At 41.4% G+C, this 26,138-nt stretch overlaps 1 protein-coding gene across 2 annotated transcripts in view; it reads right to left on the bottom strand.

Moving 5' to 3' along the window:
- Positions 1 to 1,745: 1,745 nt before the first annotated feature.
- Positions 1,746 to 26,138, bottom strand: part of LOC138962057 (alpha-taxilin-like) — a 28,357-nt gene continuing 3,964 nt past the window's right edge. The window contains exons 1-11 of one of the 2 annotated variants that reach the window (XM_070333762.1): positions 22,333 to 22,540; positions 18,499 to 19,441; positions 17,652 to 17,791; positions 16,548 to 16,658; positions 14,816 to 14,881; positions 13,923 to 14,171; positions 12,793 to 12,846; positions 11,880 to 11,972; positions 9,394 to 9,489; positions 7,877 to 8,003; positions 1,746 to 6,658 (exon numbers count right to left, since the gene is read on the bottom strand). In XM_070333762.1, coding sequence (XP_070189863.1) covers positions 6,243 to 6,658; positions 7,877 to 8,003; positions 9,394 to 9,489; positions 11,880 to 11,972; positions 12,793 to 12,846; positions 13,923 to 14,171; positions 14,816 to 14,881; positions 16,548 to 16,658; positions 17,652 to 17,791; positions 18,499 to 19,441; positions 22,333 to 22,374 — 2,337 coding nt within the window. In that variant the 5' untranslated portion in view covers positions 22,375 to 22,540 and the 3' untranslated portion in view covers positions 1,746 to 6,242. Of the gene's footprint in view, positions 6,659 to 7,876; positions 8,004 to 9,393; positions 9,490 to 11,879; positions 11,973 to 12,792; positions 12,847 to 13,922; positions 14,172 to 14,815; positions 14,882 to 16,547; positions 16,659 to 17,651; positions 17,792 to 18,498; positions 19,442 to 22,332; positions 22,541 to 26,138 lie in introns of those variants that run through there. The other variant, XM_070333763.1, reaches the window with a different exon arrangement.

Genomic DNA, 26,138 nt, shown 5'->3' with positions numbered 1-26,138 from the left:
GTCCCAGGGTGTCTGGGGAGAAAATCTTCAATACACCCAGGCTTCAAAAGTCTGATTAAAACAAATAAGTATCTGACTTTAGGGGTGCCTGCGATGTAAGGCCTATCCGGCCGAGAAGAGGATACCTGTCAAGAAAGGACATTATATGTTGCCCATCCGAGAAGAGGACACCTTTCAAGAATGTACATTATCTGTTAATTGTCCCTTAAGTTGTTTATATACATGACTGTTTTCGCACAAATGGCCCCATATAACAGGCCAAATGCAATGTACGGTTCTTCTGTCTGGTCCCAAGGGCGTCATTTCATCCCAGATACCACAGTTTTCAGTACTCAGTTGATGGGTTGTAGGCAGTGGTCTAATTAGTATAACTGTTACAGCATGGACGAGAAGCAAAGAGCAGTCAAAAACATGAGTCAGCATTTGCGCAGAATTTTTTCTCCATCGTCTAAAGTAGTTCCTGGTCATCTGAAATCTGACCCGACAACCTTTCTACTTGAAACCACACATCATCCGAGAGTTACCATTACAGTGATTAGATAATCAATTTTCCCCATAATCAGTGCATTTTTGTACTACAACCCAGATCATGACTATTTCTAACATACATGAAGTTGACATTTAAACCCTGTTCATCTTTCGTTCAAGTTGAAAGCATCCAGCGAACGATTTGTTTCCAAAGACGGAATTCAACTGGATTGGTGCTTTCAAATGACCCTTTGATGAATTGTGCAGCGGCTCACTCAAGTAGGTACGGTATCAGTAAGAGGTTAGGGTGCCCACATCCCCCCCCACCCCCCCTCCAGCCCATTTTTCAGTCTTATATTTTATAACTACATGTGGTATCAACAGAACATTCACAGAATAGACAGAAACGTTTGTGGGCGGACGTGTCCGTCTGGTCAGATGAGCACAGGTCTTTAGGTATTCGATGTAAGGGAGGTAACAAAACGAAACGGTGTAGTCATAATTGTCCACTCTTGTTTGGGAAAACATGTTGTGCTCCGATATCAATTTTGAATCGTCCCTCTTGTTTGTGACACAGTGTTATATTCTGAATGTATCCATTTTCAAACGCATCCACTTTTGTTTGTTCAATATATCAACTTTTAGACTTTTCTACTTTTTCAAAATGTGTTGTGTTCTGAATATCGTGTTCTGAACATGTCAACTTTCTGACTCATTTACTCTTGGTTTGTGAGAATATGTTGTGTTGTGAATCAAAATTTTTAGACTTGTCCACGATTGTTTAAAAGAATGTGCTGTGTTCTGAAAACATTCAAGCGCTTCTGGGGTGATAACCCGAGACAACTCCTGTGATCTTGCCGCGAGGTGGCGCCAGTTACCAGCCGAAAGAAAGAAGGGGCATAACCTCACCAGAACCGACCATTGTCTGTTTACCGTATAAAATGCACAACTTACACACGAACTGTTACCAAACCGATATCCATTTCGGACCAATGCAAGTTTTCTTTTCTTTCTCGTGTGATCTTGCCGCGAGGTGGCGCCAGTTACCAGCCGAAAGAAAGAGGGGGCATAACCTCACCAGAACCGCCCATTATCAGACTCTGAATGTATCATTCATCAATTTCCTGACTCCTCCACATGTGTTGTAAATATATCGGTATCTAATAAAAGACATCCATCAGATTCATGTCTGTCCATATCACCCTCAAGAAAACTAACTGTACAGTTTTCCTCCATTACAATAATCTCTTTCAAAGTCACACAATCAAATACAAAAATTGGGTAGCAAAAGCAGTACACTTTATTCTGTACCATGCCTAGACAATATGCATTCTTGGACGAAACAGCCCAAATCAAAAACAGGAAGACAAGGAAAAAATTACAATCTAGATGACTATAGTAAGCAGACAGATTCCAACATGCACACCACGCTCTCTCTCTCTTTCTCTGAAGAACAAGGAAAAGGAGAGGCCTGCTTACCCAAATTTACATAATTCAGGTAGTGTTCTAAGTGTTCAAGAACTGAAAATAATTTCGCGAGGGCTCTGAAACTGAAAACTACTTCTACTATTAAGGACATTGTTCATAATTGTATGAGCAAGACTTGAAAGAGAATTATCAACCACAAAAACTGTACTCAGTCATACCCGAAGAACCAACAACTGAATTCAATTAACACGTCTGTCCAGATCTTGTGTCCAGTAAATTGATCAGAATTTTTTGACACGCACAAATTTATCTGCAAATGTGAATTTTGACCTTGGTTGTACAAAAAAGAAATTCCAAAAACAATTAAAAGAAAAATATTTCTACCATCAAGCCTACACATCAGTTCAACATATCCACACTTTTTACACAGGTTTTCAAAACACTTCCCACACACAAACCTCAGCAGCAGTGTAACACAATCCATTCTTAAGGAGCATTTGGAGCGGCCGCAGAGACACAGAAACCACACAAGCATGTCCACTCTTTCACAACCAGCAGTTTGTACATGCAGGAACACATCAAAGTTACACAAAAAGAGGAAGCATACAAGAGCAATCCTCTTTGTGTAAGCCATCATGTTCACCACCACAGATCCGTTTAGGCTTTACGCGCTATACGAGCATTCCTAAACCCGAAACACATACCTTCTTCTTCTTTGTTCATGGGCTTAGACTCCCACGTTCACTCATGTTTTTAGCACGAGTGGATTTTTACGTTTATGACCGTTTTTACCCCGCCATTCGGGCAGCCATACGCCGATTTCGGGGAAGGCATGCTGGGTATTTTCGTGTTTCTATAACCCACCGAACTCTGACATGGATTACAGGATCTTTTCCGTGCGCACTTGGTCTTGTGCTTGCGTGTACACACGAAGGGGGTTAAGTCACTAGCAGGTCTGCACATAAGTTGACCTGGGAGATCGAAAAAATCTCCACTCTTAACCCACCAGGCGGCAGCGACCGGGATTCGAACTCACGACCTCCCGATTAGGAGGCCGACGTCTTACCACCACGCCCGTCATTCCTCAACTTAAAACACACACCAAAAGTCAAAAGCCTGGCTTAGTGGGGCCCGGGTAGCTCAGGTGGTAAAGCACTGGACTTGTGATCGAAAGGTCGCTGGTTCGAATCCGGGCCGGGACGGACACGGGTCAGACCCAGAGACGGTATCCATCTCCCACCCCCGTGTCACCACAGTGGCACGTAAAAGACCTCGGTCATTCTGCTGTAAGTGCAGATGGCTGATACCACCTAAACACGCATACACTTGTGTATCTCATCTAAAGTCGGGTTAAAACCCGGGAACATGCCCCTAATGGCTTTGCCTTGAGGGCGTAAAACTTGAATTTCTCTCAAAAGCCTGGCTGCTTCCGATGCAGAGTGGGGATTTTGCTGTTGAATTCATTACGTAAATGACACCTATGTCAATCTGCTAAATTAATTCAGCAAAAAATTCTTATTCCAGGGTCCCCACTGGTTTTTAGAAACAAAATTCCATGACTTTTCCATGACTTTCCATGAGCCTCAATAACATTTTCCATGACTAGATCCACAGGTTGCCATTTCCGAACACGCACACTTTTTACGTCTTGTCACTGCCAGTTTTGACACTGGCTTGCTTTGCACTGAATTTGAGTCAGTTTCTACGCAGTGTCTCTTCGACAAGCAAGTCAAGCATTTGCTACGCAGTCAGATTATCGGTAATGTTTGCTGGTCCTGTCATTTCACTAAACTGGACCAGCCACTGTTTGTATCCATCTGCACTTTCGTAAATTCCGTTTCGTAACCGTCACTGTGACTTGACGAACTGTCATTTTTTTTCACCGCGATACACAGTTCATTGCGAAGATCTTCCTTGGTAATTCGTTCCAATTCCGCATACTTTTTGTTGTCAAGAAACAACTCGAAAGAAAGTTTCAAACTCATCATCCTCCATCTTGCTTGTCGAAGCGCTGAAGTACTTTATCGATGCAAAAACAAAAGCAGAAAACTTCGACGAAACCGACTCAAATGCAGCGTAGACGACACGACGAGATAACGGAAGGAAGTGAGCCTCGCTTTGGCTCAAGTGCCGTTAAAAATACCGTTATTCTCGTATGCAAATACGAACGAGAAGTTGGTCATACGAACAAGCCTTGTGCTGGCGACGCAAATCACCGCTGGCTGGCAAAAGGGAATGGCTGGGCGACAAAAAAAGCCGCTGGCGTGCTAAAGGTTAATTTTTTTTTCTTTCTTATTTTTCTTAAATTCCATGACTTTCCATGACTTGAATTGAAATTCCATGACTTTCCAGGCCTGAAAAATTAAAAATCAAATTCCATGACTTTCCAGGTTTTCCATGACCTGTACGAACCCTGTTATTCTGCACTGAAAGCAGCTAGGCTGTTTCTTTCTTTCTTTATTTGGTGTTTAACGTCGTTTTTAACCGTTCAAGGTTATATCGCGACGGGGAAAGGGGGGGATGGGATAGAGCCACTTGTTAATTGTTTCTTGTTCACAAAAGCACTAATCAAAAAATTGCTCCAGGGGCTTGCAACGTAGTACAATGTATTACCTTACTGGGAGAATGCAAGTTTCCAGTACAAAGGACTTAAAGCCATATGTACTCGATGACTATACACGCTAATTGCTTTACCAACAGCTGGAGACATGCTAAATTAAGTTCCCTGCAAAATATTGTGGTCTAGGACCCCTTCAATGTTGAGATATGTTAATTTTCATTTTGATCTGGATCGTCCTATTTATAGATTTGCCAACAGAGGTAGCGTTGACGCAAGGGAAATAACTCCGCGTCTTTGTTTACATCCAAAGTTTTTGAGACTCTAAAACAAGCTGTAATGCATGTATATGGTCCGCGCATGGCGACATATCGTCATTACATGGTCTTATGGTGCGTTTGACATCGATTATGGGCAAACTACACTTTGTAAACACGGGAGCGCGTACATATGCCTTTAACATTTCTTACATACTGCTTGACTAAAATCTTTACAAAAATTGACTATATTCTATACAAGAAACACTTAACAAGGGTAAAAGGAGAAACAGAATCCGTTAGTCGCCTCTTACGACATGCTGGGGAGCATCGGGTAAATTCTTCCCCCTAACCCGCGGGGGGTCGCTAGGCTGTTGAGTTTTGGTGGGTGGCAGAGGAACAGGGTGAACTCATTACGTGTGACTTGTGTGTGAAAAAAGAGGATGAACTCATTCCACGCGAGAGCTAAAACCGATCTGCGACACTGAACATGACAGTGTACACAATAAGGATGGTACCGCTAAAGGGATCATCACAGAGGTCTTCCGTACTGCAGCTTGACGCAATACAATATCGAACTATCATGTCACATGAGAGACAGGAAGAAGGTGAATGTGTCAGCACCAAAGTCACACTGGAGGAAAATTATCTGTACCGCAAAAAAAGAGCGGTTTCTTTTTTTCCATCTCTTTGGGATTATTTTTTGTTCATGATCGGGTTGTGACAAGTCAATACTATACTCACATCATCTCCACAAAGGAAAAAGTAGTTCATTCTTTTCTTAATAATGTTCAAACTTTCATTTCTGTGCAGCTCAAACTTTTATTTCTGTGCAGCTAGGGGCTACTGTTTCGGTAACTGAATCAAACGCCAACTGTTTCTTATTTACAAACCATAAATAACCCACTCTTAAATGAGTGACTGTAAGTGTAACAGTAGTACCAGTCAGTGTGACCAGAAATACTGTATTTCTTTGTGCTTATCCGCTTCCACCCAGTGAGAGTGAAAAGGAGGGAGGAGGAGAATGCCAGGAATATCTGGCAACAGTCTTCTTGTGGGCCATCAGTAAAGGCAGGACCGTTGGAGAAAGGCAGTTGAAAACCACTTTAGAGAGAAAAACAGGCAAAAACTATGCAGTTTGAATTGCGGATACATTTTTTTCTGAACACGAAAGACAAAACTCAACAGCGTGGCAGCACAAAAGCTAAACCAAATAACCCTGCTATGAGAAACCATGTGACAAGAATATCAAAAACCTGTTTCAGAAAGAAAAAAAAAATGTCGCAAACAAAATTCTGATACAGAATTTCTTCCAAACAGAAATTCTCATACAGAGTTTCTTCTAGTCTGCAAGTTTTTGATCCAGAATATCATGCAATCCAATGAGTTGGGGAAAAAAAGATCACAAGATGTCACTTGCATGGAGTAGGGGCTCACAGCAAATTCTACTGCAGCAACACATACATACATGCATCATTTACAAACAATCAAAAAGCATGGCAAAGTAACAAACAAAAAAAGGGGAAGGCAGGCTATGAGGCTGTAGCCTCATTCTCATCAGGGCTGGCTGCCGCCTCAGTGGTGGATGACGAGGAAGAAGAATCGTTCTCATTGGCTGGCGATTCCAGAACCTTTTCTGTCAGACCAGTTGTCTCCCCTTGACAGCTGGATGACACCTGGTTTTCCTGACTGGCCGCCGTTGCTGCGATCGTCTGCCTTGCTTGACACGCTTCTGTAGAAGAGTCCGGGCTGGCCCCTGCGTCGAACGCACTGATTGGTCCGTTCTGACCTGTGGGGAGGGGCTGGGAGAGGGGTGAGGAGGAGTCGGGGGCAGGGCTAGCTCGGGAGGTGTTTTCTTCTGGTGTGTTTGGTGGCGTGGTGGTGGTGGCGGTGGTTGTGGACACAGCATTTTCATCGCAGGCTGAGGGCACTATAGTTTCTGTTGTATCTGGAGAGAAAATATGTTTGTGCTTAATAATTGAGCAAAACAAAAAAATTAAAAGGCTAAGCAATCCAAGTTCCAACACAAATTGATTGCTGACACACTGCTAACGAAGTTTCTCCTAATGGCCTTGCCAAAAAAGCATAAAACCAATAACTCTTTTTTTTTTTTTTTAAGAAACTTCAAAAGAAAAATCTATCTACCTTCTTGGACAAAAAAAACCTTCCAAGTCTAAAATATGCAAAGAAACAGAAAAAAAATCTCATCAACATTTTGTCACAAGTTAACTACCCTCATATCAAAGTCTCTTCACATAATAGATTATGATTGGGAATAACTCTGTTGGGTTTGTATGGTTCATGGAAGAGTGAATACTTTTATTCAGGCAAACTTTCCCACATGAAGTTGTAGGCCAGTAACTAGCGAGAGGTGTGTCCAGACCTGTTTACCCCCATAAGTGTTTTGGAGTAATGCTCAGCCCCAAAAATAGTAATCCTGGCACAAAAATAGTAATCATCCAGCATTCGTCGCCAATTACAACGCACATGACAACTGTGTCTGCGAAACGCAATCATGCACATATATCCATCATTCACAAACAAAACATATCAGTCAGTTTTTGTAGTCATCACAATTTCAAAGAAGATCACATCAAAAGCACATGCATCACCGATTCTTTTTCTTTTGCTCATAGTAGGCCTTTTTCAGTGTGTCAAGCGCTTCTCTACTTTACTTGCGCTTGCCGAGTGAGGGCAAGACTTCACCACTACAAGGCTCTCCAGCGTCTCATCAGACAGACATGATCTCTGGTCAGTCCTGTGCTTTTTCACCCCATTTTGCCATTGAAAAAAAGACAATGCCAAACATGTGAATTAATTAAAAAAAAAATAAAAAATTTTTTTACATTTTTTTTATTTATGAAAATTGTAGTCTTGACACGGATAGCGGAATGGCGTATTTCTTTGCAGAAAATCGTAATAAATTACGCCAAAATCGTAAGGGTAAACAGGTCTGTGTGTCTGAAATACATGGACAAGGACATTTGTGGAATGATTGCCTCAATAAATCTTATCAAAAGCAAGCGCTCAACATATTCACTCTTTCAGAACCCACACAAACCTGACACGAGTTATTTTCGGAGTTTATCTATTGCAAAGAATTTTGATAAAAAAAAGCATTCTGCTGTGAAAACAAACTGCAAATCAGAGATCTCCAGTGACTTACCATCAGCTGAAGGCACAGGGCTGTCTGATGTCTTGCCATGCATCTGGCCCTGCAGCGCGCGACATAACGATTCCAGCTTGCCGATCTTCTTCTCTAGCACAACCTTCTGCTTGTCCACTTGGTTTTTCTGTTCACAAAAGACAGCTTGTATAACAAAAGGAATATTTTTTCACAGAAAATTTGATGAAAGAAAGAACGTTGAACTTGTTTAAAGTTCATGCATCTAAGCTAACAGCATCCCCCCCCTCTCTCTCCCACACACACACACAGGTGTGCAAAGACGTAGGATCAAGTCACATGAACTTGACATGAAAAAATAGTGCTTGCTATGTTTGACTAAATCAGTGTAACAACAAAACCATACAGGCTTTCATGACTGTCAGCTCAGACCAACTTACTGTTACATAAAACATGGGCCTAAGGTGTTAAAAGTATAAGAATGAGAGAGAGAGAGAGAGAGAGAGAGAGAGAGAGAGAGAGAGAGAGAGAGAGAGAGAGAGAGAGAGAGAGAGAGAGAGAGAGAGAGACACACACACACACAGAGTACATATCAACAAGTCGCGTAAGGCGAAAATACAATATTTAGTCAAGTAGCTGTCGAACTCACAGAATGAAACTGAACGCAATGCAACGCAGCAAGACCGTATACTCGTGGTCCACCGCTCACGGCATTGGCAGTGAAATTGACAAGAAGAGCGGGGTAGTGGTTACGCTATGCTGCATAGCACGCTTTTCTGTACCTCTCTTCGTTTTAACTTTCTGAGCGTGTTTTTAATCCAAACATATCATATCTATATATTTTTGGAATCAGGAACCGACAAGGAATAAGATGAAAGTGTTTTTAAATTGATTTCGAAAAAAAAATTTTGATAATAATTTTTATATATTTAATTTTCAGAGCTTGTTTTTAATCCGAATATAACATATTTATATGTTTTTGGAATCAGCAAATGGTGGAGAATACGGTAAACGTAAATTTGGATCGTTTTATAAATTTTTATTTTTTTTTACAATTTTCCGATTTTTAATGACCAAAGTCATTAATTAATTTTTAAGCCACCAAGCTGAAATGCAATACCGAACCCCGGGCTTCGTCGAAGAGTACTTGACCAAAATTTCAACCAATTTGGTTGAAAAATGAGGGCGTGACAGTGCCGCCTCAACTTTCACGAAAAGCCGGATATGACGTCATCAAAGACATTTATCAAAAAACTGAAAAAAACGTTCGGGGATTTCATACCCAGGAACTCTCATGTCAAATTTCATAAAGATCGGTCCAGTAGTTTAGTCTGAATCGCTCTACACACACACACACAGACACACACACAGACACACACACAGACACACATACACCACGACCCTCGTCTCGATTCCCCCTCGATGTTAAAATATTTAGTCAAAACTTGACTAAATATAAAAAGGGAGAGAAGCTGAGAAAACAGAAAAGAAACCAACGGTTTCTAGATCCTGCTTCCAGCACTACAAAAAGGTGATGAAAAGAGAGTGTAGACACTGACCTCTTCGGCCATCTCGAGCAGCGCCTTGCTGCTGGCCTCCCACTTGGCTCGCCACTGCGCCCCCTCCTTCTCCAACTTCTTGATGCGCTTCCCCATCTGTGAAACAAGCTGCACCGTCACCTCAGTATGCATACACCCCCATGTAGCCTTTATTAGACCCCATCCTCGATTTTGGCCAAGAAACAAATTCAATGTTTCCGATTCCCTGATTGACCCTCTTTTTGTTCGTCTGGTACTAGAGCTTTTTTTTTTTAACCCTTTAAAGCCGCAGTTTTGAAATAATGTCTGCTATGTGCTACAGCCACTCGTTCCTCCAAGTCTGTTATCATTAGTTATCAACACCCAGCTTCCCTATGCCCACAGGCTAATTTACAGGCCGTCTCCAATTTCACATGAAGAGACGAAAGTGAACGAAACAGTGACTTCCCCTTTTTTCTCGGTCCAGTAATCAGATACCACCATACTACTGCTTATCTCAACAGTTCCAGACATTTGTTGGATAGAGGGTGTGAGTGTCAGTTGCGCGTCTGGAGGTCATTAATCAAATCTTCGTACTCGCAGAAAAATTCCTCCCGAACTTCGCCTTTAAGTTAAAAACAAACAAACAAACAACTCAATTTTGCAGACTTTACAATATAAGATGTTTGGTGGCTTGTTGACAGACCAGCTTTTTTGTTGGTCCAAGGGGACCATATCGTCTTTTGTTTCATCTTTATCGACCAAGGCCGAAGGCCGCGGTTGATAAATATGAGACAAAAAGGTGATATGCTCCCCGAGGACCAACAACAAAATGCTGGTCTGACAACAAGCCACCAAACATCGTTTTTGTCATCATTTTGGTTGTGCAACAAAATGCACAATAACCCACAGGGAGACGAATTTTTAGAATCCAACTCCGGGCCACAAAGCATGGTCACAGTAGCACGAGATAACACGTCAAACTTGTATGTGACGTCAAACGTAGCTTGTTGACGCTTTTCTTCCAGCCTGAAAATGTACAGAGCTGCGATCATACCTGTGAGTTCAGTAAGTGTTGAGCATATTTCTTTTCTTTTAAGTGTTTATGACTTTTCGTTGTAGATTTTGCGATTACAGAGATAAGTTGCAAATTGACCATGAGTCGCAGCGGTAATTATCAACATTGATTGGGTCTTTGAGAGTGAATGCTTACAATCGTTGTCCTCGGAAACACAAATCCAAAGCTGCGATGGTTCCACACATCAAACAATCAGCCTGATTGGCTTTTACTTTGACAATCCACGTTTCACCTTAAAGCTCAAACCCATTCACCACCTCGAGTTATTGCATGGGGAACATGAGATTTATTTCTCAGGTGTTTGTGAATCTTTCTTTCTTTATTTGGTGTTTAACGTCGTTTTCAACCATTCAAGGTTATATCGCGACGGGGAAAGGGGGGAGATGGGATAGGGGAAAGATAGGATAGAGCCACTTGCAACGTAGTACAATATATGACCTTACTGGGAGAATGCAAGTTTCCAGTACAAAGGACTTAACATTTCTTACATACTGCATGACTAAAATCTTTACAAACATTGACTATATTCTATACAAGAAACACTTAACAAGGGTAAAAGGAGAAACAGAACCGTTAGTCGCCTCTTACGACATGTTGGGTAGCATCGGGTAAATTCTTTCTCGTCCCAACCAATATGGGACTCCCCCTAACCCGCGGGGGGAAGGTGTTTGTGAATGAAAACTTGTGAAAATGATGACAATGAAATTTACTCTTCTCTGACATCAAAGGAACACCGATCGCACGATTTTGGGCAAATAAAATGCTACATGCACCTATGTAAATAAAAAGCAAACTTCAATCCCACACAAAAGGTAACCAACCTACCGACCCTATCCTCTCCAATTCAGTGCCCCCCCCAAAAAAAAGAAAAACAAACAAGATAGAGCGGTTTAGCAGTTTCTCAATCTAACTTCAGCCACTGTGCTGTTTAGTACTCAGAAAATCTTTAACTTCAGCTTTCTTTAGATAGGAATCAAAAGTTTGTTCCCTAACATGAAAAGTTCGTAAGCTCTGCCAAAGTAACTAATAGCACAGGTTTGGTCAAAATTGATATAAATGTTGGGGTCTCGCCAACTGCAGACACCAACTGTGCTATGACAACTGGAACTTCCACATGCCAATCCTCTTTGACACCAATCCATGAACAAACCCTCAAAAGTGAGCTAGTAAATCGTCAGTGACCATACCTTGACCATCTCTTTGATAGCAATAACCACCTCACCCCCTAGAGCTTATTCACAAACAAACTCTCAAAAGTGAGAATCATAAATCAATGAAATGATGATGAAAGTTGCTTGCTCACTTCAATGCTTGTTATTCTCTCAGATAACAGGAGATTGGTACTGCATAACTCTCACTTACTGTTTTGCACGTCTCATGTATTTAGGGCGCTTACTTCCCTTGACACCTCAAAAGTGTGCAATACCAAGCAAATCTTCAGTGACTATACCTTGTCCATCTCTGACTTGAGTTTCTGGAACATGTCGTTACTCTTGTTGATGGTGCCCTGGAACTCTTCGTACCTGTCCTTGTACATTGCCAACTGTCAACAGACACACACACATAACTTTACACAACTCATACCATTCGGTGCACTATCTTAAACTGAAGTTGCTTACAACTGTCAACAGACACACACACATAACTTTACACAACTCATACCATTCGGTGCACTATCTTAAACTGAAGTTGCTTACAACTGTCAACAGACACACACACATAACTTTACACAACTCATACCATTCGGTGCACTATCTTAAACTGAAGTTGCTTACAACTGTCAACAGTAATGCAGCAAACCTGAGACTGTGAACTATTCTTCATTGCATTAGCGATTATGAAAACCCATTTTTCTTTTCAAGAACAAAACCTGGCTCTAACACAGTAACAGGTCACTGTTATGACAAACAGTCCAAGCAAGTCTAACAAACATTCATTAAATTAGAGCCTGGGGAACAAACGGTGTAACAAAATATAAAACGGTATACATGGCTGGTTGCTGATTTCATTTCCCCTATTTAGAGATTTTGACTGGAGAAATACCACAACATTCTGAAGCTGCTATGATCAAAGACTTAACATTATATACATCCCTGCTATGTACTTAAAATTTAACAAAAGTGACATCACACTATTTGTGACAAGACTTAACAAAAATGCTTTACCTGATAAGTAGCAATCTCTTCACAAGTTTGTCACAGCACAATTTTCTGAGATCTTACCACAATACTATAGGATAATATTCTGACGCTGCAAAAATAAACTTTATGCTGATCAAAAGCATGTTGTTCTGTAACTGCTTGAAATGTTGAAAGTTGCATCTGATTGTGGGTTAGTCAAAATGTTAGTAACATTTTGTTTACCTGTTTTTCTAAGGCTACATTTTTATGCGATTGTTCTGTTGCTTTCAGCAGTATCTGAAAAAGAATTAAAAAAGTCATTGTAAGGCATCTTCTTTACAAAAGGATACTAACAGTATCAGACCTGATTACCACTAAAATTTCCTGGTGTATAAATGAGGCTAAAAATGTGTACAATCAGAATTTTAAGGTGTACAATTCATTCTCGCGGTACACACTGTGCTTTATTCCCCCCTCAAACCCCATTATTTAAAGACTGTAAATACATGTAAGAAAGAATTTGTGCTAAAAAACATTTTTGTTGAGAAAAAAAACCCATACACTATTAGATATTTGAAAATGTGACACAAAACGAATGATAGAAAAACATAATTTTTATTTTTGACCTCTGAGGAAAATTTGCATCAGCTGCTGTCAGCAGTATTGAGTCAGCCCTTCATTTCTGTCACTGCACTAGTCAGTATTTTCTGGTCTCATACAGTCCTCTTTACACATTGCTTTCTAGGCTCACACAGTCCTCTTCAGACTTATATATTTTTTTTTTATAATTTTTTTTTATAATTTTTTTTTTAATAATTTTTTTTAGTTTTTTTTGTTTTGCGTATGATTTTAATGTCTGGCGTATAATCGTACAGCGGTCTTCAATTTCGTAAGATTGTACGCAAATTTCGTACAGTAACCAGGTCTGCAGTATCAAACCCTCTGTACATGATATCGAACGCAGAAGAAGAAGAAGAAACCCTCTGTAAATCAACCATTGCACACATTTATATCACTCAATGACATTTTCAGTCTTCAGTTTTGCTTAAATTTAGTATCTCTTCTATCATACTGCGAAGTTTCGAACCAACAATCATTTTCATACTTCAGTTTTACTTAAAATAGGTATCTCTTCTACCAAACTGCGAAGTTTCGCGTTAACAATCCTCAAGTGCACAGATACACTGTAGCCGTTTGTGACATTTCTACTTTGTATTTTTTTTTTTTTAACCAGCCTCTAGGCAAGAGGTGATACAGAAACCTGGGGCAGCTCCCATCCAAAATGGGCTTAAGATCTCTTGACTAACTTTTTTTGACACACACAACTCTCCTACCCCTCCCCCCCCCCCCCCCTTTCATCCCCTGCCACCCACCAGTTCTTTCTCCTTCAAGTTCCTCTCCTGTTCCTCCTTGAGGATGGCTGCGGCCTGTGAGAGTTTGGCGTCTGCCAGCTGGTTTTCAAGATCGCGGTGTTTGGCCATCTTCTCAATCTGCTGCTCGCGGAGCTCATACTGTTCCAGAAACTTCTTCAGCTTGCCGGCCAGGTCCTGGTTCTCTTCTCGCAGCTTCACGTTCTTCTCGTGATTATCTGTCATCTGCGTCTGAATCTCTGCGATTGTAGTCTGAACACACAAAAACACAACAGAGATATGAACAGCTTTGTTTGTTTTGGGCAAACTGTAGAGGAAAAAAGACCCAAGATTCAGGTCAGACTCAGACAAACTAAGAGATGATGATCGGTTCATGTTCTTCCTGTAGTTCATCGTAAGGCATCTTCTTGGCAAAAGAATACTAAAAATATCAAACACTCTGTAAATTAAACATAATTTGTACACTAGAATATTAAATGGAACACACATCTCTTAGCACACCAAATACAAACAAAGTGTCTTGGTACACTGAGGGCTGTTTGCTTCGGGGAAACAAGGCAGGAGAAGAGAAACGAACCAGCTGGCAGAACAAAGTGAAAGAGAGAGAGAGAGAGAGAGAGAGAGAGAGAGAGAGAGAGAGAGAGAGAGAGAGAGAGAGAGAGAGAGAGATGGGTTGGGGGTGAGAGAGAGATTGGGGTTGAGAGAGAGAGAGAGGCTGGGGTGAGAGAGAGAGGGGTTGGTGTGTGTGTGTGTGAGAGAGAGAGAGAGAGAGAGGTTGGGGTTGAGAGAGAGAGAGAGGGGTTGGTGTGTGTGTGTGTGTGTGTGAGAGAGAGAGAGAAAGAGAGAGAGAGAGAGAGAGAGAGAGAGAGAGAGAGAGAGAGCAATTAGCACTGTACCTGAAACTTAGCAGAGATTTCTTTCCTCCTTTCTTCATCCTCCCTTGTTCTTAGCAAACTCTCCTCCTGCAACGTACAGGCAAATCCGGATAAGACGAAATTGAAGGGACCGAATTGTTATTGTGTCCTATCCGAAATTTCGACTTGGTCATAGTACAGTGGAACCCCTCTCTAGCGACCTTGAAAATGTTGACAAAAATCGGTCCTTATGGAGGGGAGTCCTTACAGAGGGAGGGGGCGGGGCCACAAAGAAAGTCACCTCAGATTTTCTTAAAAAAAGAAAACAGAGAAGTTTGAGTTGCTGACGACCGTTTCCTCAAGCAAACTGCTTCGATTTCATGTTTGACATTGTCGATGGTGTCCACCAGTTCTGGTGCATGTTTCAATGCAAAAAGAGTTAGTTTCTGAGCAAGCATTTCTTTACAGCAGTCCCTGCAATGATGAAGGCCCTCCGAGAAAGAGAGTGGAAAAAAGGCCTCCGTTCTCAGCATCGCGTATCTGTGTGTAACCTCTTTCATTGACAAGATACTCTTGTTTCCCTGCAGCCTTGACCAGTGAGTCGGTTACCTAATCTGTGAACCCTTCAGTTATGTTGCTTTGTCAAAAGTTAGACACAGAACAGTGCAGCTGGCCTCAATTAGCCGGTGACACCTCTCTGGCCACAGCACCAAACAGTACATGGCTGGGGGGAGAGAGAGAGAGAGAGGGGGGGGGGGGGTAGCTGGCTAAACTCAGTGGAGTGTCCGGTGTCACTGAAGTCAGCAGGAAGAGCATTGGAGAGAAATAGAGAGGTGTACTCTTCCAAACAATTTCCAAGGATCAGTTGTCAGGGCTTAGGGTAGTCAGTGAGGGAGAGTGAGAGCGGTTTGTGTACAGTCCGACTGAAGAATGAAAAGTCACTGCCACAAGATCGGCATGCAGTCAATAAAGCCAGACAAGAAGAATGATTATGACATGCGGCTCTATCTGCTGTTTTTTTATTCAAACTGGTTTTCAACGCTTATTCTCACAAAGCATCTGCACACCTGCCTCTGTGCTGTGTTTGTGTGGCTGCTTTCGTATGATGTCAGTGCATGGTGAGTGCGTTCACTGCCTTGTCACCACTTCCCCACCTTTTTTCAGAATGTTTTCTTGGAGTTGGATAATTCTCCTTACTCCTCGCCCCCTCCTTACTCCTCGCCCCCTCCTAACTTCAGTTCATACTTTATTGCGTGCCGACTGACCAGTCGGTGTGGCGTCCGTGTAGAGAAGAAGGGAATAAGGTTACACAATGCGCTAGTGTGAGACGCCAAGTTTCGAGTTGCTGTAGTAAATATAGAGTAAACTTTGTCTTTGGGACTGACTTTCTGTTGTGTGCTATCCGTCTTTCGACTTACGTAAGAGAAATCCCATTTCGAGCTCAGGGTACTTTGTACACATAGATAAAGAGGGATAATTCCGGACCAGAATTTCTTTGTGTGCTAAGCGAATTTTTGACTTAACCGTTTGTGAGTTAGCTGGATTTGCCTGTAAAGCATACACCATCTGTGAATCACACAACTCTGCAGCATAAATCTGGATGATGTACAACATTTCACACAAGATTAGCACAATATTGTTTTCTGTGACCGTGCTTGAGCAAACCAACAATCTCTTTCTCACACCCATAAACACCCCCCCCCCCCCCCCCTTCTCACCCACAAACCATAAACACTCACAGACATACAGTCACAAAGACAGCAGCATCACAAACCTTGACGGCTTTGTTCTGTTTTTGCAGCTCGCGACACAGAGATTCTAGCTTGCTTTTGGCAATGACAGCCTTGGTGTGCTCTGCCTGCATTTGATCTTTTTCTCGCTGCACCTGCACAATGATGACAAAGAAAACAACACTAACAACAAAAATCCACCTGGAAGTGCAGCTGAGCTAAAGCTACTATAGTTAGTTCAATACCCAATCTCTTAAGTCAAAGGAATTGCAATTTAGCAATCTTCAGGCAGGTTATGATAATTCTAAATTGCCGGTGGGGGGAGGGGGAGGGGGAGGGGGTGGTGGTGGTGGTGATGTTAATACCTGTGTACAATTAGAAAGTAAAATGTATCTTTGCCTTTGCTACAGTTTTGGAGAAGGGATGTAAGTGTGAAGAATTAGAAAAGATACTGTTGGGTAAATTCAGCTGATTTTGTTTGGATTATCACATTTTTAGGCTGAATAATAAGAGTTTGCTTCTATACTATCTATTTAGAAATAGAAGCATATAATTCAAACAAAAGCTCTGATAAAAATTATGGAAAACCTGGAACAGCTGGCATAGATAAAAATGTCCATCAAATACCCGTGTGACTTGGAATAAAGGCCGCGAAAGGTGAACATTCGCCTAACAGGCTTGAGGTTTGCTGGTCGATGTGAATGCGTGATATATTGTGTAAAAAATTCCATCTCACACGGCATAAAGCGCTTTGAACTTCGGATAAGGCGCTATATAAATAAAGAGAATTATTATATTAATTATTATAACACCACAGGCCTACTTTGGCTTGAAAATAACATTTCGCCTCACTGTCTCAGGTATGGACAAGATTTTGCATTAGATAAGACCATCCTTGGATTTGGTCACACACCATAAATGAACATCCTGGATGCTCTCTGGGCACAGTGGTCGTTCTTTTGAAGAATGAACTTTGTAATGTAAAAGGCACCGACGCTTTCTTCACAAATTCATTCATCCACAAATTCCAACTCACCATGGCTGGTCATGGCTGGTCTTATCCCATGTTAAAGCCTTGCCAGATCTGAGACAGTGAGGTGAACTGTTTTCACGAGGCGGAGTTGGCCTTTCACTAGCCTGTCACTTACCACAGTCATTTTACGCTGTTGCTGCTTGAAGGACGACTGAAGGACACGGTGCTCTTCGTGAAGGTCAGCATACTTCTTGCACAGCGCCGCCAGTTTCTCTTCCGGTGAGTTCAGGCTGCTCAGGGCTCGCAGGATGTACTCTAGAAAAACATCGTCTACAGTAGCAAAACGTCAGTACACATGCAGGTGGTAAGAAAACCGACTTTCATTTCTTACCAAGACCATTGCCAGGACTTTCCACTTGAATTTTAATATGGTGGAACCCCCCCCCCCCCCTTTTTTTTAAAGACCCCGCAATTAAAAATTTAGACCTGTTTTTTTTTCAGACTTTCTGTTCGTAACCTCTGTCAAATGACCCCCATGTTGAGACTCCCTCCTTGTTAAGACCCCATTTTCTCAGATTTGTGAAGGTCTTAAAAGGGGGGTTCCACTGTACTCTAATTCATCAGAACAGTGCCAGTGGCTATCATACTCATAGTGATCATGGTACTATAGTCATTTTCAAAACCCATATTTCACATAATGTATCAATTTGGGCTCCTACGAAAGCTGGTCAAACTGTTCCTGCAAGAAGCCAAACCAAACCAGAAACTCCATCATGTTTATCAGAGTAAAGAATCTGTCAAACAACATATCTCTGTTATCAGCTGATGGGTCTTACTGGTTGCCCCTTCGTTCCCCATATTTTCAGATTTAAACAACTACCTCAGATGTTTGGCTACATCACAGCGAATGACTTAGGTTTACAAGTATTGTCATTTCATTGTACAGGTTAAAGTGGAAGCAATCCACAGATCATGACCACAAAGAAGATATTGTTCATGCTCACCTCAACACACGCACTTACCTATGCTTTTGTCTTCTTTTTTCTTCGTCTTCACTGTCAACCCTTTCCCATCAGTCTCTGCCTTGCTCCCAGAAGCCCCTGCTCCTGCCCCTCCACCGCTAGCAGCCTTTGCAGATTCCGCGTCAATCTCTTCACCAGGTTCAGGGGAGCCGCTGGAGGACAGTCTGTCTTCTACCGGAGCGCTGGCGTTATTTGCAACTTTGACCAGTGCTGGGGAGGTTTCTCCCGGAGGAGTGGAAGCATTGTCATTAGCTTGAGGAAGAAGGACTTCTGCTGCAGGCTGTGCAACTTGAGCGGCCATGGTTTGGTTTTGAGACGATGAGGTTATTCTTTCCTGCTTGTCGAGGTCGACCGTATGTTCAAGTTTGCTCGCTTGGGTTTCTTGTGAGATGAGAATTTCCTGACTGCTTTTATTTAGAGGGTTGCCTTCGTCTTGTTCGCAAGCTTTGGCGTCACTGAAGGTATCACTTTCAGCAGTTATTGTGTGCAGAGATTCTATAGTACAGTCTGCAGATTGTTCTGAACCTTCAAAATCCTCAGGTTCTTTGCTAATGTTATCTTGAACAAAACTAGCCTCCGAAGAAGACTGAGAACTCTGAGGTTGATCGGAAACTATAGCAGTGCTCTGAGTCTGAGTATCACTTCCCTCCGTTAATGACTTGGGCTGAAGACTACACAAATCTTTTTCAGCGTCTTCAGGTTCTTCCTCGCTGTTAACTTCACCTGGTTCTCTAGAACAAGGTGTCTGTTTGACTTCAGGACACAACGTTAGCTGGCACCCAGACTGAACACTTTCTAGTTCTTGTGTATCCGATTTCTGTACGATATTTTCTGCTTTTCCGCTGGTTTGGTTTTGGAGACAAAGACTTTGGAGGGGAATATGTCCGTTGGTTGCTGCGGTTCCTTTCCCTTTCTCACGCTTCTCTAGGTCCTGTTCTTTTTCCTGCAATGACAGATGAAAACCCTCGTGACAAAACTTTATAAAAAAAATATTTAAAAGATCAACACTAACAGCTATTACAATTTCAGCACAACTCTACTTCATAATTTTAGTAAAAGACAGAGTTCAATACACATTTCCTCTAAAAATGCGCTTAAAGTTAAACAAATGGGATTGATTAACCTCACAATAAAAGACAAGTATAAAGCCAACAGCTCCCCCCCCCCCTTCTTTTTTGTTGGATGTGCAAGTAAACACCTTTCAATGTCCCATAAAAATGGACTAGTGAAAGATAAAGTGACATAAACTGCACTAAATTCCTGCCCTAAAAGCAAACAAACCATGTTCATGTCACAGTAGAATCTCCATTTAAAAACATTGAAACCTGGGACAGTAGGGGCGACCACCCCCAACCAGGCGCGTTCACAGGTGGCGGATAGTGTGATGGCCTTCAGATATGGAGGTTAGCTGCGAAATAAGCCAGGCTTGCCAGGACGAATAAGCAGTCGCGGACCAACTGGCGGTGCTTCCAACTGGATGGGGCGGGGTAACAGGTGGCACTGTTACAAGAAATACCCCAGGTGTCCAATGACGGGAGCATCATGCGATCAAGAGCCGCATTTTAAGTTCCAGCCCTGGGGAAGGTCACCTCAGATAAACAAACCAGCCAGCTATGGCCAAATAGCCGGGTAGACTGGACTCGACAGCACTGTAAAGCCACCAGTCTAGGAGAAGGATCACTCTGATATAAAAACACGCTGAAGCCGGATGAGCTGGGCCATGTATGGCGCATAACGACAGCTCAACGCATCAACGCTCATATGACAGACGACAAAACATTGAAAAAGTCTGAGAAAATCAGAACTTAAAAATAAAAGGGAGGAGTCTAAACCTGAGGATAATTTACAGACACTATCAACAGAATATAGGTCTTAAAAGGGAGGCAGTCTTAAAACAGGGTGTTTCGCTGTACTTTAAATACTAAAATAATTATAAGTATATGAATGACAATTGACACTGCATGTTACATCAACAATACAAAATTCCACACTCTTTTGTGAAACTGAAACAGACCACATTTTATCTTTTATTTTATAAATGACATGCCTCAGAGAGAGAGCAGAGGAATGAAAGCGTTGAGTGTACATTTACTGTGAAAAAAAGAATTTCTTGAATGTAAACAAAAACCTAGGGACCGTCTTCTTCAGTTTTTGTGGGCCGCAACTTCCACGTACATTTCTGGTTTTAGAAACGTTTACGTGACGGTTTATACCCCGTCATACTCCGTTTTCAGGGGAGGAGGGACCAAAAGCATGAGAAAACCCCATGTAACAGTAGAACACACCATACCAAGGTCTAATTATATTGTCAGGAAAACCCTAAATCATTTACAGTTGATTACATTGTGTACTAAACTTTGCATCTATAGACCCGATTCCTGCCACATCAAAGCCTACAACTTCCAGCTGAATGAAGAATAACAGGTGCAGTACAACTACAAGTACAAGTGTAAACATCCTTCCAATAAATCTTCAGATTATAAATAATCTTACGCTCTAGACAGACACTGGAATCAGACAGTGCCAGACAGGAGCAGTGCCAATGAAGACCAAAGGCTGACTAAATTGACATGAAACCCAAGGGCAGGTAGTTGTACATGTACTACAGTATTGAACTTTTGGAAGCCCCTCTTAAGTTAAAAGAGAGAGAGAGAGAGAGAGAGAGAGTGAGAGAGAGAGAGAGAGAGAGAGAGAGAGAGAGAGAGAGAGAGAGAGAGAGAGCAAATAATTGTGGCAGGTACAGTGTCTGTTCTTGCAAGGGTTCTAAACCTAAATTAGTTTAAAGGAACAGTCCTTTCTGCGCAAGTGATTCTGATTTGGCAGAATCAGGTCACACACAAAAACACATTTATAAATGATCGGTTTTACACCTCCGGTATGTGTACCGGAATACTACAGTCATGATGCTTCTTTTAGACGAGAGTGAATGGAGTGATACTGATAGAAAAGCTCAGTCATTTTCCAATCAATCATTTAATAATTTAGTCTTTTTTTAAACACTGAAATATGTTTTATAATAATACAGAATACAGAATACAGTATTTATTGAGCCAAGTGACATTAAAAAAAACATTTAAAGCACAAGGAATTTAGCGTAGTGTTGGTAAAATCACGCACACACACACACCCACACACACACTGACACACACACACCCACGCCCACACATTCACTGACATACACACCAACACACACACGCCCACACTACAGCAGTCACGATCACACCATCACACGCAGGGCAGACATGAGGTAAAACAAATGACAATCATCTATTAAAAGAAAAAGTACAAAGAGTGGTCTAAGATGCTGGTGGAAGGGTCTACACAGAATACAATTTTATAATCTAATGCATAGTTAGAACTAGCCCATCCCCTCCACCCACCCACCCATGAATGACTAAAATAATGCAGCTAAAAATATAGAAAAAAATAAAAATCACACATCAAAATCACACATAACCAAAGTTAGTAACAAATACTAAACTAATAAAAACAACTGGGTACTCAGCATTTCTGTTTGTTAACAGTTTTGAAGCATGACATATCAAACAGAGTAAAAAAAAGTTTACACAGCATAAATAAAAATATCAAAAGAAACATCCTTGAATAATAAAACTTCAGCCATAAAATGAAACTGGCGGGGCCATGAACCAGTTTTGACACATCATGCAAAGAGAACATGCTTCAAGTTTTATCAAGCAAAAGCTAGTGCAAGCCAAAAATCCATCTCCTTCATAGTCATACCCCCCCCTCCCCCCACACACACACTCAGAATTTTCAAAATGAAAAAAATACACATGCAATCCAGTTGACGAAAACCACTCTTCATGTGCTTACATCTCCGCATCCCCAGGAAAGAGAGGAAAGAGTCGGGCCCATTCTCTCGCCCCCACCATCTCCCCTCCACTACCACCACTCGCCTTGCACTCTCCCCGGGGAATACACACAGGTATAACCGGCCGGTGCGGTTGGCTGACAACGGATCACAATCCGACGAAAGTTTTCCCCCTAACAACTCGGCATAGCTCGCAAAGGTATCCAGACGAAGAGTTCCGCGTGCCTCATAAAAAGGAAACAGAAAGAAGCAGGACTGTTTCTACCATACAGTCACAACACAGAAACTCATCGCCGGCTAAAATAGCATTGGCGAAAAAAAATGTGCTTGGCACTGTCAGTCAAGTTCGCCGAGCTACGGCATACACCGTGGCTATGAAGCAAAAAAAAAAGAAGAAAAAAAAGTGCTGGTCCGTGTTAATAAAATTAGAACAGTTACACTTTACAAGAAGCAGACCAGATATATGAAAACAGAAAAAGGAAAATGCTGAGAGATCAGATGAGTTGCTCGCTAAACCGAAACAGCTTCTGTTCGGTCACTGTCAGTATGTACTAAGGGGTACTTCTTTTACCCGGAATCGACCAAAATCGACCGGAATCGACCGAAATCGACCGGAATCGACCAAAATCGACCGGAATCGACCGGAATCGACTTACGCTACTAATACAAATGATACATCTCTCTGGTATAATCTTCGTCAGTTTTGGCTGTGCGTGTTATTTTGTTTTGTCCATGTTTACGGCCTTTGTGTTTAGGTGCTTCTCTCTCTCTCTCTCTCTCTCTCTCTCTCTCTCTCTCTCTCTCTCTCTCTCTCTCTCTCTCTCTCTCTCTCTCTCTCTCTCTCTTTCTCTCTCTCTCCCTCCCTCCCTCCCTCTCTCTTTTTGCGGATGACTCAACACTTCACAGCAGTAATACAGATATAAATCTCATAAGAAAAGTACTCCAAGAAAGTATAGCAAATATTAATGATTGGTGTAATTGTAACTGAATGGCACTGCATCCTAAGAAAACAAAAAGCATGTTAATAACCACAAGACAAAAACACCAGCGACAGCCTCTGAGCCTTGATCTTATGCATGGTACAGTTAGCATTGCTCAAGTCCATCACCACCGTGTGCTTGGAGTTGTAATTGATGATGAACTTAACTGGCGCTCTCACATTGATACAGTTTATAAACGAGTTTCTAGGAACCTTTTCTTACTTAACAAGCTCTGGTGCGTTGTTTCCGTGGATGTCCTCAAAATGTTTTTCCACGCACACTGTCTCTCTCACATTTGCTATGCATCTACTGTCTGGTGCAATGCCAGTGATGTTCATATAAAGAAAATAAACACACTTCACAAGAGAGGTGTAAAGTTATTAAACCGAGATCCCAATATGACTACTCAAGAAAAATACACTCAACTGAACATTCTTCCGCTACAACAGCAGTTCTTTTTAAATGCTAGTGTTTTCATGTTCAAAATGTGCAACCATGAAACACCTTCATACATCCAAGACCTGTTTGAGCGTCCTCCTGGTAGAGCGAGGCTTTTGAATTATACGCTACCGCTCCCACGCATTGATTTGTATAAATCTAGTTTATCCTACTGGGGATCTCTTGTGTGGAATTTACTTCCAATGTACTGAAAAACATGTCAAACCCTTTCGTCTTTTAAAAAAAATGTTCGAAAAAATCTTTGTCAAAAATAATTCTCTCCCTACACTTTAAAATCATAACTGTGTTTTTATTAGTTTTAACCTGATTACAAATTCTTAGTTAATTAGTTATTCGTTTGGCTGTTTAAAAAATGTTATAAATATATAATTGTAATGTATAATGTCATGTATGTCTAAAAGGGACAGGTTGGAAGATTAGGCATCGCCTAAAACCTTTATCCCTTTGTATTAAAGTTTTGAATCTGAATCTGAATCTCTCTCTCTCTCTCTCTCTCTCTCTCTCTCTCTCTCTCTCTCTCTCTCTCTCTCTCTCTATCTCTCTCTCTCTCTCTCTCTCTCTCTCTCTCTCTCTCTCTCTCTCTCTCTCTCTCTCCCCCCAGCAATACGTCTGCGTGAATTCCACTATGTCAAGTAAAAGACCTGTGTTATATAATGGAGTCCCCCAGGGTTCTGTCCTTGGGCCACTTCTTTTCTCTCTGTATATTAACGATCTTCCTTTAGTGTTAATGATGTGTGTGAACTATTTGCTGATGATACGACCATACACACTTCTGACAAAAAATTAGACAAGTTTATTTATCATTGCAGAACAGTGTAGATATCATTAATTGGACGGAATTTAACCACATGAGTCTTCACCCCCACAAGACCAAATACATGTTAATTACAACAAGGCAAAAAAGACAAAACATCAAGAACAATCCTCATTCCTTATTAATTGGCAACGATGCAATAGCAGAAGTAGATCACAAAGTTTTGGGAGTAAATATCGATAATAATTTATCTTGGACCCATCATGTTAGATCGTTGTGTAAAACCATGTCGAGGGAAATATATTTGTTAAACAGAATATAAAAACACTTTCTTGATCCACACAAACTCAGTTCTATTGAAACAATCCATTCTTGTTTTCGACGATTATAAAAAAAACTTAATATTTTGCCCTTAAAAGAACGATTCAAATCAAATAAAGGCGTCATCGCCGTTCACAAAACATCAAGAATAATCCTCATTCCTTATTAATTGGCAACGATGCAATAGCGGAAGTAGAAGATCACAAAGTTTTGGGAGTAAATATCGATGAGACAGACTGAGAGACAGAGACAGAGAGACAAAGAAAGGGAGAGAACTGAAGAAAAAGGGGGAGAGAGAAAGAGAGAGAGATTTTATACCATAGAGATGTATCACATCTCTGATTATACCATTTTTATTAGTAGTGTGCTGTGGTTTTCATTACATTATTTGACATTGTTATTAAATATTTTGGCTGTACTGACAGGGACAATGACAATGACAATGACAATTCTTTATTTAACGAGGGTAGTAGATTAAGCAGTGGTCTGCTTTTTTACATCCAGCCCTCGCCCTAAAGAGGGACTAACTACAACAAGAGGCGAAGCCATCAAGGCTCACGTAAGAAATCGACAAACAGTAACACACACACATACACACACACACACACACACACACACACACACACACACACACACACACACACACACACACACACACACACACATACACACACACACACACACACACACACACACACACACAAACACAGAAAGAGCATAGGTGAAACTGTGCAAGAAAGCGAGACACTAGATCTAGATCTGTCTGTCTGCATGTAGCCTACTTGCAGGGACACGACTGCCAACTAGTCTCGGCCCGCTCAAACTAATAATAATGACCGAGACTTTCAGTACTTCCTTCGCGTGACGTCATAATGTGACGTCAATGTAATGTGACGTCTTCAAATGTTAGAGTTTCTACCACAGACATACCCACGCACATACGCACATACGCACGCACGCACGCACGCACGCACAGACAGACAAAGTTACGATCGCATAGGCTACACTTACGTGAGCCAAAATTGAAATAAAAATACAAGATAAAAAATAGAAAATAGAAAACTAAAATTCTACATTTTTAAAGATAACTAAAGTGAAAACACATTATACATATGTACACAAAATGCATTGCATTGAGGTAAATTGCGAGTTGATTGATGTGAATTAAGTGGTATAGTGCAGCTTGCACTTTCTCAACATCATGCTCATCAGGGAGAAAGAGAGGGTGAAAGAGAGAGATATATATTATACCAGAGAGATGTGTAAGTCGATTCCGGTCGATTTCGGTCGATTC

The sequence above is a fragment of the Littorina saxatilis genome, linkage group LG3 (genome assembly GCF_037325665.1).
Source record: "Littorina saxatilis isolate snail1 linkage group LG3, US_GU_Lsax_2.0, whole genome shotgun sequence".
Classification (NCBI taxonomy): Eukaryota; Metazoa; Mollusca; class Gastropoda; order Littorinimorpha; family Littorinidae; genus Littorina; species Littorina saxatilis.
This window is presented reverse-complemented; position numbering and strand designations above follow the sequence as displayed.